Source organism: Cicer arietinum, chromosome 5 (genome assembly GCF_000331145.2).
Source record: "Cicer arietinum cultivar CDC Frontier isolate Library 1 chromosome 5, Cicar.CDCFrontier_v2.0, whole genome shotgun sequence".
Classification (NCBI taxonomy): domain Eukaryota; kingdom Viridiplantae; phylum Streptophyta; class Magnoliopsida; order Fabales; family Fabaceae; genus Cicer; species Cicer arietinum.
This window is the reverse complement of record NC_021164.2, coordinates 64,967,627-64,980,154: the sequence shown is the minus strand read 5'-3', so window position 1 is coordinate 64,980,154 and position 12,528 is coordinate 64,967,627. Positions and strand designations below refer to the sequence as shown.

Here is a 12,528-nt window from a genome sequence, read left to right as displayed (position 1 = left end):
TTTTCCTAATTAAGCCCTATTCTAAAACTATTTGCATTGCTTTATTTGAACTACCGAACATTAAATTCAACTGTACATCTCTGGAGGTTAATTCTACGCAAAACAACTATTTTTTTTTGTTGTTGTTAATTTTGGTCTTAATTTTTTTTTTGGAGGTAGTATAGAATGCGTTTTGCCAAGTGCTGTTCATAGTGGAAAAAAAAAAATTAGGAACTATAAATTAAATAAATCGAACGTCATACAGAAAGTACATCTTTTTCTAAACTTTTCCGTACTCGTTTGTTTGTCAAAGATGGATAGAAACAAACGCGTTATTATATGATACTAATCAAATCATAACCCACACAGCCGCAACCCAAAGCTTTATTCATACCCAATTGGTCTCATTTAACAGAGAGACCAACAGGGTTTTTTTGCTCATGCCCTTCAACCCAATGGAATTGAGATTCTAGGATAATCCAAAAGAATTCTCAATGTGCCATAAATCTATAAAAAAAATTGTAATGAAGAAAACAAAAATCCAAAATGGAAAGTGAAACAATACGGATAGAATCATTTTATTCTTTCCCTCTACCATGCTGTATCACATGATCATCTCAGTACCTGTAGTGAGCAGGCTTGTATGGACCCTCAACAGGCACACTGATGTAATCTGCTTGATCTTTGGAAAGCTTTGTGAGTCTAGCTCCAAGCTGACCAAGATGAAGTGCAGCCACCTTCTCATCAAGGTGCTTTGGCAAAACATATACCTTCTTCTCATATTTGCCAGAAGTCTTTTCTTTCCATAACTCAATCTGAGCAATGACTTGGTTGGTGAAGGAGCATGACATGACGAAACTAGGGTGTCCTGTTGCACATCCCAAGTTCATCAAACGACCTTCGGCCAAAACAATGATTCCAGAGTTGGTTTCTGGGAAAACCCATCTGTCAGTTTGAGGCTTAATAGTGATGCGCTTCACGCCAGGGTATGTCTCGAGACCATGCATGTCGATTTCGTTGTCAAAGTGACCAATGTTGCAGACAATGGCATTGTTCTTCATTTTCTTCATGTCGCTAACCATGATGATGTCTTTGTTACCTGTTGTGGTAACGAAGATGTCAGCCTCGGAGATAGCATCCTCCAGAGTCAGAACTTGAAGACCTTCCATGAGTGCTTGAAGTGCACAAATTGGATCGATCTCAGTGACGATCACACGAGCACCACCCTGTTTCAAGGCAGCAGCACAGCCCTTGCCAACATCTCCATAACCGCATACAACAGCAATCTTACCGGCAATCATCACATCAGTAGCTCTCATCAGTCCATCGGGGAGTGAGTGACGGCAACCGTACAAGTTATCAAACTGTTATCACACAAACAAACAAAAAGGTTTGAAATTTACAACAAGAGAGCAACCCAATATTAATAATATATAGATTTTAAATTGTTTTAAATAATTCCTCCTATACAATAAACAATTTAAAATACATTATACATTTGACTTTGAAGCAAAATAGTCTAATACCCAATATTAATAATATATAGATAATAACTTTAAACAAATCATGTTTGCAACCACAATCTAAACTTTGGATTGCGATTTAGATCGCATTAGCTATATTCAATTGCAAATCTCCACATTTTAAAACACTAGATCTAACCAACTTTTTTTCACTATTCCCAGATCCAATCGATCCAGTTAATTCAACATAAAATTATTATAATAGAAAGAATTTTCAAATATTTATGGACATGTTTTTAAAAAAAAAAGACAATTACATCACACTTAAAACATGTTAATTAAGTTTTGTCCATAAAAATATTTTTAATAAAAGAAAATGGCGCGAGAGAAAATGATTCTCTTGACAATTTCGAGAATCGAAACAACACACAGATCTGAAATTCAATTTAACAAAACACAACAAAGAAACAAGAATAATAACAGATCTGAATCAAATCAAACACATAAACATAAACATGTTATAAAAAAAACACAAAAATGGAAATAAAAATTACCTTGCTCTTGGTAACAGAGTCATTGACATTGATAGCAGGGAACAAAAGGGTACCATTAGCCTGCATCTGATAAAGTCTCTTAACACCAGTAGTAGTCTCTTCAGAAACACCAACAATCCTATCCTTCATCTTGTGGTAACGTTTAGGATCGGTTTTCAAACCATCTCTGATAATAGTAAGAATAATCTGAAACTCAGCATTATCAGTTGAAGATGGATCAGGTAACTGACCATTCTTCTCATAAAGCTCTTCAGCTTTAACACCTTCATGGATCAAAAGCGTTACGTCACCACCGTCATCAACGATCAGATCTGGTCCACCGGTTGGACCCCAATCGAGTGCGCGTTCGGAGCACCACCAGTATTCCTGGAGAGTCTCTCCTTTCCAAGCGAATACAGCAGCACTGTCGCGTGCAATGGCAGCGGCAGCGTGATCCTGTGTGGAGAAGATGTTGCAGGAACACCAACGGACTTCAGCACCGAGAGCAGTTAGGGTTTCGATGAGAACGGCGGTTTGGATTGTCATGTGGAGGGAACCGGTGATTCTGGCGCCTTTGAAGGGTTGAGAGGGACCGAATTCGGTACGGCAGGACATGAGGCCGGGCATTTCGACTTCGGCGAGTTCGATTTCGAGTCTGCCGAAATCTGCTTGGGACATGTCTTTGACTTTGTATTCACGGCCGCTTGTGGTGGTTTCAACCAGCAATGCCATGGTGAATGGATCTGAGAATGAAAAAACAGAGAGAGAGAGAAAGAGAAAGAGAATTGTGTTAAAGAGAAGAGAGTGTGTGTTGTGAGAGTGGGTATGTGTAACTATAAATAGCTTTGAATGGCTCAAATGAACGATGCGGATTTTTCTGGTAGTTATGTTATTGTTATGGTTGGAGATCAAATTAATACCTTTTCTTATCTAAGCTAAACCCTTTCTATTTCTATTTCTATTTCTTAGCCTAATCATATTCATTTTTCTTCATTCTAATAAATGCCACACTTTCACGTCAAAATAAATTGCTACGAAATTACTTTTCTAATCAGGATTAAATCCTACCAGATTTAGTTGTTTGTATTTTCGTGTATTGTTTTATTACGTTATGTGTCAACCTACAGAGCTTGTAAGTATGTTAATGCGGACCACGAATTTAATTGCAAATCATCTCAACCTTTGATTTTGTTTTTTTAAATAAATATTTTTAAAGTACTGTACCAAACAAAAACATTTAAAGTTCACATTACTTTAACTCAACTATTAAAGGAACAGATCTAGAAATCTATCGGCTGGCTAAGAAAAGTAATTGGGCAAAAAACTATGATGCATACTATACTTAAGAAAAAATAAGGTACATAAATTCTTTTTCTTTATATATATATATATATATATATATATATATATATATATATTAATAAAAAAACTTAAATAATTCAATTTACTGTAAAAAAAACATAATAGTATTTACTGTAATATTATATTAATATATAAAAAAATCATTAATTTTATTCGAAATATAATAATAAGGAACTACGTAGTATTTACGAGTATAGGTAATTCTCTTTATTTCTTTTCCGTTAGATTGAAAGTTTATATGATACATCATTCATGTAAAATTTTGTACAAGTGTAAATAATTTTGATATGTTATTGAGACTCTTGATGATTAACTATGTACAATAAAAATGCATAAGACGTTAATATTAATGTATCTTAATAATATATAAAATCATTTTATATTTATAAAAAAAAAAGTTACAAACATAATCTAGTTGATATAAACTTTCAATATAAACCGAAAAAAATAAAATAAAGATAAATACAGAGGATCAAGAGAGATTAAAAAAGAAAAAATACTGGACCAAGAATTGAGAGGATCCAAATCTGCTTCATTTGTCGTTGTTTTTGTCTCAAATTATTTTTTATTTTACAATATCAATATAACCTTAACTATTTTTCACCAATATTTTTATTTATTGTATCTCAACTTATTAAATTTTTCAATTAACTACATTAATTAAGATATTTTAATAAATGAAATTCATTTTTTCATTGAAATAAACACAACTAATTATTCTATTAAAAATTACATACAAATCAAATTAAACATTTAAAATGAGATGAAATAAGTAATAATTTATAAAAGTTAATGATTAAACTTTTATCTTTGATTATTATTTCGATCTTTTAACATTATGAGGTGGACAAACAAATCAACTATATATTTCTTCTTTTAACTATTACTTTATCAATTTATATTTATAAAACAAAAATTAATTAATAAATTTAATACATTTAATTTAAATTTTAAATTAAATACATCAAATTTTATTGACTCACATTTATTTATAACTAACAAAATTGAAGAATATGTCTTCAAAACAAATAAAAGTATAATATCCATTGAATCAAAACTATGCGGGATATTAACCAAATCAAGCGTGTTTAAAATTGCCGTGTGATTTGGAAGGTCATAAATTTTTACATTAATTTTTATACACATCTCGCTTTTTATAATATCCTTTTTCTTTTTCTTTCATCACTTTTAAATTTACTTATGTTTCTGAATATAGGTATAGATCTAGTGAAATAGAAGACAGCTTGAAACGCTTATTTTTGGTGAAGTATGAATATGTGAGTATGCGAGTTGCACTCGTGGATTGCAAATTTCAACCATGAAATGAAACAATAGGCGTAAACTATAGCATATCCACACATCTACTCGAGTTTCCTAAAATCATGGTCACCGACTAATAACACGCTTCCTTTCCTGTTTAATACAACCTATCAACTTTTTTAATTTACATAATTTAATCAACATAAACATATATTTTAAAGGCAGAGATAATAGATTTTTTAGTTCAAATACTAGTAGTAACAGTCTAGAAACTAAATTAAAGACTTTCTCTTATTTGTTTTAACTTTTTCTATAAACAAAAAATTATATTCACTTCGTCCCAAAATCTTAATCTTTTGATAAAAAAATATATCTCAAAATAATTAATTATTTTAATTTTTAAAGTAATATTAATTATATTTTTTCAATTGTACTTTAATCGATGGTGAGTTTTTTTGGTACACTATTTTTGTTGTGGAATAATTTGTGACTCAGACTGATCTTTATGAATAAAATTATGATTTAATTGATGTTAAAATCAATACGCGATACATTTTTTTATTTAATAAAACTAGTATCGTTAAAGTCACTATCTCAATTATGAAAATAAAAATTACTATCAGCATCCATTTCTAATAGACAACATATGTGATAGTTAAAATTTTGATTAGTTTTTAAAATTGATCCCTTATCCATTAGAAGTTGCCTCTAATCAATACTACATACACTATTCTCAATTCAATATGTTTCACTTAATATTTTTGATAATGATACATGAGAGGATCAACTTGTTAATTCAAAAGACTTATCGAAAGTGAAAACTCATTTTTAAAAGTAAAATAAATAATATCAACTATTGAATAATAAATCAAAGATAGATATTATAGATATATTATAATCAATCATAATTAATAACAATATTTGATTTTCTTACTTTACACTTTAGATAATTTAACTCCCTTAGTAATTAATTTACACCAACTCGTTTTTTAGTAGATGTAAAGACACACTTTATAGTGTATTTGAATTTTTTAAGTTATATAACTTACTAATTTAGATCAACTAAAAGTCGATTTGATTTGAATTAATAAGTCTCAATAAAATTTGTTAACTTGCACTTATTCATTTTCATTGTTTGAGTAAATTAACAATTTATACTAGAAATATATTTCACATATTTATCCTTATAATTTTGCTTATTACTACTAAAAAATGAGTTGGTATAAATTATACTAAAAGCATAAGACAATGTCCATTAAACCTTTATGTAGTTATATACATATTCACACACACGTTTAAAGTACGTGATTGTAATGTGTGTGACCTACTACTATTGTATGGAAGTGGTAGCCATTACTTAGTTAAGACTCAACGGTCAACAACTCCCGAACACGACTGCGTGGTTGGTGGGTCTTAGATTTACAAATATGATGCAAGCTGCGGTGTCACCACCTACACACCACATTCTATATTTTAATTGTAATGATGATAATCTTAATTAACCATCTAAAGTTACTAAATAGTAGTATGAAATAGAGGGAAGATTTAGGGTGTGGTGTGGCCCTTTTCAATAAATAAAAGAAAAGTAACATGTTTGTGAGATCTCATTCATTTCATGGAGCGATCTGTCCCATTTTGGGCCATTTAAAGTGTCGGCTCACATGATTATATGTTCTGTCGGTGATCTACTAAATGAATAAAGGCTAATTCATAAAACTACATACATAAAGCCTAAACTTGTACTACTACAGATCATTAACAAATATTATAGGCCTATAGTAAATCTTTAATTTCATAACAGGAATCCCCATAATGATTTAGTTAAACAGCGCCCAGTAGAAATATTTTAAATCAATATGTGAGTTATGTTGTCATACTAATGTATCCATATGTGAGTTATGTTGTCATACTAATGTATCCATATGTGAGTTATGTTGTCATGATGAGCATATCAATGTACATGTAGTTAACAACAAAATTTGTGATTTTATCGGTTGATTACAATTGTATTTATAAGAATTGTTCATATTGTGAAAATTTTAGATTTGATCTTAAAAGTTAAGGATTGTTGTACTAATTTTGCTTTTGCAAAGGCACGTGGTAGGTGGTATAATTTTTTTTAGTGACAGCTGCAATGCGTTGATTCAAATGTTAATTAAATTAGTTTTTGACAGTTAATTAAATAAGTTAAACTTTTGTGTCAATTGTTTCAATTATATATAGAAATATTTCATCTCACTAAATCACAAGTCTTAGCAAGAGTCCAACAATTTGAGTAAAGAAAACGTAAGAGTCACAATCACAAAATGATTATAGACTTTTTAAAAATATTAATTTTAAAAAATAATTTATATAAAAATTATTATTCAATTAAAAATTAAATATTTTTCCTGGTAATCTTCTAAACTCAAGTTAATCAAATTTTTACTATACACACTTCACCCCTCATCTAATTAGTCAAGAACAAGCTAAAATTAACTGTAATTTAATATATAAAGTTGAAAAAAAGAAAAATTTAGTTTTATTCTAGAAAAAGCCACTTAATTTTTTTAATATAAAGTACTATGATAGTAAAACCCAGTCATTAGCAAGTAAATGTGGGCGCAAGATGAGGGTATGACAACATTCATAGAAGTGGGGTTGGTGAACAAAGAATAACATCACCCTCACACCAACCCATGCCACCAACCTACAAGGAGAGAAGTAACTTAACTACACTTTCACTTACACTTAAGGCAAAGATACAAAAATACAGAATTCAAATGAAAGATTACTCCTTAAATATTTTTTAATTTCTTTTGTCTAAAAAATAGTTTTTTTAATTAAACATGAATATTTTCTTTTTTAAATATTCCAACCTACCTAATAATCTACCAAATCTAAGGAAAGGGTTAGAATTGTACATTCAAAATTTGGATCACCAGAAAAAATGTTTTAAAAGGCACACACAACACAGAAACTGAGATATACAACAAACACAACAAGAACAACACTACTTGTGTTTGTTTTTCCTTTGTTTTCACGTTATTGTAAAAATTCATACTCACTATGGATCCAGTGAGTGAGTGGGGAAACACGCCGTTGATAACGGTAGATCCAGAAATCCACGACCTAATCGAAAAAGAGAAACGCCGTCAATGCCGCGGTATCGAACTCATAGCCTCAGAAAATTTCACCTCCTTCGCAGTAATCGAGGCTCTAGGAAGCGCCCTCACTAACAAATACTCCGAAGGAATGCCCGGTAACCGTTACTACGGCGGTAACGAATTCATCGACCAGATCGAAAACCTCTGTCGCTCACGCGCTCTCGAAGCGTTTCACCTCGACGCAACAAATTGGGGAGTTAACGTTCAACCTTACTCCGGTTCACCGGCGAATTTCGCCGCTTACACGGCGGTGCTTCAGCCTCATGACCGTATCATGGGACTGGATCTACCTTCCGGTGGACATTTAACACATGGATACTATACTTCCGGTGGGAAGAAAATTTCTGCTACTTCGATTTACTTTGAGAGTTTGCCTTATAAGGTGAATTCGAGTACGGGATTTATTGATTATGATAGGTTGGAGGAAAAAGCTTTGGATTTTAGACCTAAATTGATAATTTGTGGTGGTAGTGCTTACCCTAGGGATTGGGATTATGGAAGGTTTAGACAAGTTGCTGATAAGTGTGGTGCACTTTTGTTATGTGATATGGCTCACATTAGTGGACTTGTTGCTGCTCAGGTATCAATTCTATTTTTACCATTTCTTATGGATCTATTTCATGGTGATTCGAATGGGAGGATAAACTAACAAATCTGCATTTTTTTTTGTTCATTCTACATAGAGTCTTCATTATTACATTTAGATCTGATTTTCTTATCTACTAACTTAAACACTTGAACACTTGTGAGACTTTGAGAAACCTTAGGGGAAACAATTTTTGACTTGTTCATAGGTTGGTATTAACTTATTTTTATAAGTTCTTTAGGATAGTTTATAAAAATAATTTATAGTTATATGAAAATAATTATTTTTATTTAGAAAATAATTATTATTTTAATTTATTTTTTATTATATAAATAGATTAGGCATTATTTAATAGGAGCTTGTGTTATAAGCTTTTTATTCAAACAGATCCAAATATTATGGGACTAAAACAACTTAATAAGAATTATAAGTAATTATTTTAATTTTTCAACAAGGACTAAAATTAGCCCTAATTGTTGTGTATGTATTAAAAGTAAAAACTGATATATTAGCGGGACAAAAAATAGTTAAAATCAATAACATAGATATTGAAAACTCAGTTCTTGAGTTTTTCTCGTTGACCATGAATTTGTTTCATGAATTTTAGTGTTTTATTTCATGGGCTTGAGTTATTATTACTTTTTGTGTATACAGGAAGCTAATAATCCCTTTGAGTACTGTGACATTGTCACAACAACAACCCACAAGAGCTTAAGGGGCCCCAGGGCTGGTATGATCTTCTACCGGAAGGGACCTAAGCCACCCAAGAAGGGTCAGCCCGAGAATGCAGTTTATGATTTTGAAGACAAAATCAACTTTGCTGTTTTCCCCTCCCTTCAGGGTGGTCCTCACAACCACCAGATTGGTGCCCTTGCTGTTGCTTTGAAACAGGCCACGACGCCCGGATTCAAGGCATATGCCAAGCAAGTTAAGGCCAATGCAGTTGCACTTGGAAATTACTTGATCAGCAAGGGATACAGCCTTGTCACTGGAGGAACTGAAAATCATCTTGTCTTGTGGGATCTTCGCCCTCTTGGCTTGACCGGTAAACTAATAACTAGGGAAAAGTAGCAAGCTCATTGGTTTAATTGTTTAAAGTTGTTGCACCAATTTGTTGATGCAATTTCCATACTTTTGCAGGCAATAAGGTGGAAAAACTTTGTGATCTATGTAACATCACTGTGAACAAGAATGCTGTTTTTGGTGATAGCAGTGCCTTGGCTCCTGGAGGAGTAAGGATTGGTAAGAACTCCTGTACATATGAACTTGTATTTTTTCATTATTGTGAATCTAATTATTACATACACAGATTGTTACCAAAAGTCGTCATTTTGCATGAGTACTTGACTGGAGCTTCTTCTGTTAACAGGTGCCCCAGCTATGACTTCTAGGGGTTTGGTTGAGAAGGACTTTGAGCAGATCGCAGAGTTCCTTCACCGCGCAGTGGTTCTCACTTTAGATATTCAAAAGGAATATGGAAAACTTTTGAAGGATTTCAACAAGGGATTGGTGAACAACAAAGCTATAGAAGACCTCAAAGCTGATGTTGAGAAGTTTTCGGCCTCATTCGACATGCCTGGATTCCTAGTATCTGAGCTGAAGTACAAGGATTAGGTTGAGCATACAACTGTCTTCCAAAATGACTCGAAGTCCTGAATCTTGGGCAAGATATGGAGGTGGAGATAAATGCTCCCATTTTGGGGGTCACATTAACTAGCTCAGTTGTTTTTCGGTTCAATTTTAAGTTCCCGTGTTTGTGTGTTGTTGTATGTGTCTGTATCCATGATATCATATTTTCTTTATAACAAAGTGGAAGAAGAAAGTTATTCTGGACGGTTTTATCCGTTTATCTTGTTGAACTGGGCCTAAATTGGACTAATAATCTATTAATTAATTCAATTTGTTATGATATTTTGCTAGGAGCTTCTTTTCCCTCTCCTTACATTCATAAAATGTATACATTTTTGGATTGGTTAATTTAAAAATATAAAATGTTAAAAATCTTTGAAGATATTTTATAGTTTTAGATCGATCAATTTAGATGAGTAAAATACTAATTTTCAATTTCTTTTAAACATATTTTACTTCTATGGATTTGCCAATCCAAAGGTATAAATTGTTAACTTAAATTTTTTCAGGATTTTTTCACTTCTAAATTGGTTAACCTGAAGACCTAAAATGCTAACTTCAAATTTTTTACACTCTTGCCATGTGCATTACCATTACAGGTATTACAGTCTATGTAAACACGTTATTGGAGTAGTAAAAGAAATAAAACATTTTGTCAAAGTTTTTTCTCAGTTAGATTAATTTCCCTGTAGTATGCTAGTGACAACAACAATGTAAAAATACTTCTAAATTTGGTCAATACAAAACTCTAAACTCTTGACAAATTTAAAGTTTACATTTTACACTCAAATTGGGATATCTGAAAGTATAAAAAATCTTTAAATTTTTCTAGTTTATATTTACATATCAAGATGGATCAATTCTAGGAATGGCAATTACACTCATATCTAATGGGTACCCGCAAAAAAACACTACAATGGATAGAAATAAAAACTCGCATAATGAGTATGAACATGAAAACCAGTAATTACCTGTAAAATTAAATGAGTATGGGTGCGGGTACGGGTACTATAATACCCACCCCGCCCCGCATTTATATAAATATATTATTTATTTATTATATTAATATCATTAGACTACTACAATATTTATAATCGAAAAATAAACGTTTATAAACTTTTTAAGAATTTGATTATGATGAATATGTAAATAATTGTGACTTTATAACTAAAAGTTATGTCTTATTTAGTGTGACTTTATAATTATACTTATAACTTGTTATCAATTATTTTTACAGATATCAAATAATATTGTTATAAAATTTACAACTTCATAAAATATTATTATAAATATTAAAATGTGTAATGTAAGAGTGTTTATTTAAAATGTTGAGTTAGAAAATATTTGATTTATAACACTTTATGATTGGATTTAAAATATTTGAATAATTTTTATATTTAATCACAACAATATCATTTATTTATCTATCTATTTTAGTTAAAGCGTGAATAATAAATATAGGTACAAGCACTTAGATACCTTGAAGATAAGAGTAGAGTATTAAAATTGATACCCAAGAGGATACAGAGACAAATATACATATTTTTTTAAACAGAGACGAGTACTACAGTACCCTATTCAAACCCTACCCAGTTACATCCCTAATCAATCCAAACAAATTCAATCTAAATTGGTTGATGGATTAGAGATTGGTTAATGGAGACTGTCAAAATCAATAAAAAAAATTGGAAGCTTCTAAAGATGTAAGATCGGGATTCTATTTTCACGTGTTTTGATTTAATTCATTAATTAATGGATTCATTTTCACAATGATTGCGGTAATCCAGGCAACAAACCCTATCATTATTCACAATGCCATCGGTGAAAAGGAACTGTTGTTTTTTACACCGGTCTGATTTTAAAACTTCAATTGGCCACAAAGGATGAAATGCCAAAATATATAAACATGCTTACAAAAACTAGTGTACAAATGATAGTCTACAACAATTGTCAATCTTTTAATTAATAGGAACATATCATTATCAGTATCCTATATCTCATCAACAACTTGATCTGTCAATCCTCCAACAAGCCACTTCAAAGTTGTAACTAAATAAAATCCACCCTTCAGTCAAATATCTCCTGGGATTCGATTATACTGTGCTGACTGAAAAGGTGAGACATACAGGTTAAAGAAACACTGTACAGAGAATCTTCTCATGCAATGATGATAAAGTGGTGAATACACGATTCAGGAACATGCTGAAAACAAATAAAACATTAATATCGCAGTCCTTACTGGTCATCTTTTGCGACTCGATAATATCTCTCCGCATGCTGGCGCTGACCAATCAGTTGAGCAAAACGCTCATCATGAGTAATAACAATTAGCTGAAAATTTTCCTGGCCTTTCCTATCCTCCATGATCCTGCATGTCAAGGAAGATAACAGTAAATAAACATAAAAATAAAATAAACCATTATAGCTATTTGTTTAGTCCGAACTAGACCATCCATATCCATTCACACCTTAGGATAGCAGCAGCCAGACTTTCAGAATTTGGTCCATCCAAATTTGTGGTTGGTTCGAGTATGGGTGCGGGTACGGGTACTATAATACCCACCCCGCCC

The 12,528-nt window shown here is 31.6% G+C and overlaps 2 protein-coding genes and 1 long non-coding RNA gene across 3 annotated transcripts; 1 reads left to right on the top strand and 2 right to left on the bottom strand.

Moving 5' to 3' along the window:
- Positions 1–299: 299 nt before the first annotated feature.
- LOC101492222 (adenosylhomocysteinase) lies at positions 300–2,826 on the bottom strand. Its single transcript, XM_004502187.4, has 2 exons — positions 1,997–2,826; positions 300–1,343 (listed from the first exon to the last, which is right to left on the bottom strand). Exons 1-2 carry the CDS (start codon positions 2,705–2,707, stop codon positions 597–599), a joined length of 1,458 nt encoding a protein of 485 aa, XP_004502244.1. The 5' UTR covers positions 2,708–2,826; the 3' UTR covers positions 300–596.
- Positions 2,827–7,490: 4,664 nt separating this feature from the next.
- LOC101491885 (serine hydroxymethyltransferase 4) lies at positions 7,491–10,240 on the top strand. Its single transcript, XM_004502186.4, has 4 exons — positions 7,491–8,323; positions 8,984–9,374; positions 9,470–9,571; positions 9,699–10,240. Exons 1-4 carry the CDS (start codon positions 7,646–7,648, stop codon positions 9,941–9,943), a joined length of 1,416 nt encoding a protein of 471 aa, XP_004502243.1. The 5' UTR covers positions 7,491–7,645; the 3' UTR covers positions 9,944–10,240.
- Positions 10,241–11,731: 1,491 nt separating this feature from the next.
- LOC113786591 (uncharacterized) lies at positions 11,732–12,485 on the bottom strand. Its single transcript, XR_003472852.2, has 3 exons — positions 12,427–12,485; positions 12,198–12,326; positions 11,732–12,065 (listed from the first exon to the last, which is right to left on the bottom strand). It is a non-coding gene; the product is annotated as an uncharacterized lncRNA (long non-coding RNA).
- Between the last annotated feature and the right edge of the window lie 43 nt (positions 12,486–12,528).

Excerpts from the sequence above, each read along its gene's own strand:
- LOC101492222 (XM_004502187.4), bottom strand. The coding sequence starts at position 2,707 with ATGGCATTGCTGGTTGAAACCACCACAAGCGGCCGTGAATACAAAGTC. Across the intron at positions 1,344-1,996 it reads ACTCTGTTACCAAGAGCAAG|TTTGATAACTTGTACGGTTG; the intron begins GTAATTTTTATT and ends GTGTGATAACAG.
- LOC101491885 (XM_004502186.4), top strand. The coding sequence starts at position 7,646 with ATGGATCCAGTGAGTGAGTGGGGAAACACGCCGTTGATAACGGTAGAT. Across the intron at positions 8,324-8,983 it reads GTGGACTTGTTGCTGCTCAG|GAAGCTAATAATCCCTTTGA; the intron begins GTATCAATTCTA and ends TTGTGTATACAG. Across the intron at positions 9,375-9,469 it reads TCGCCCTCTTGGCTTGACCG|GCAATAAGGTGGAAAAACTT; the intron begins GTAAACTAATAA and ends ATACTTTTGCAG.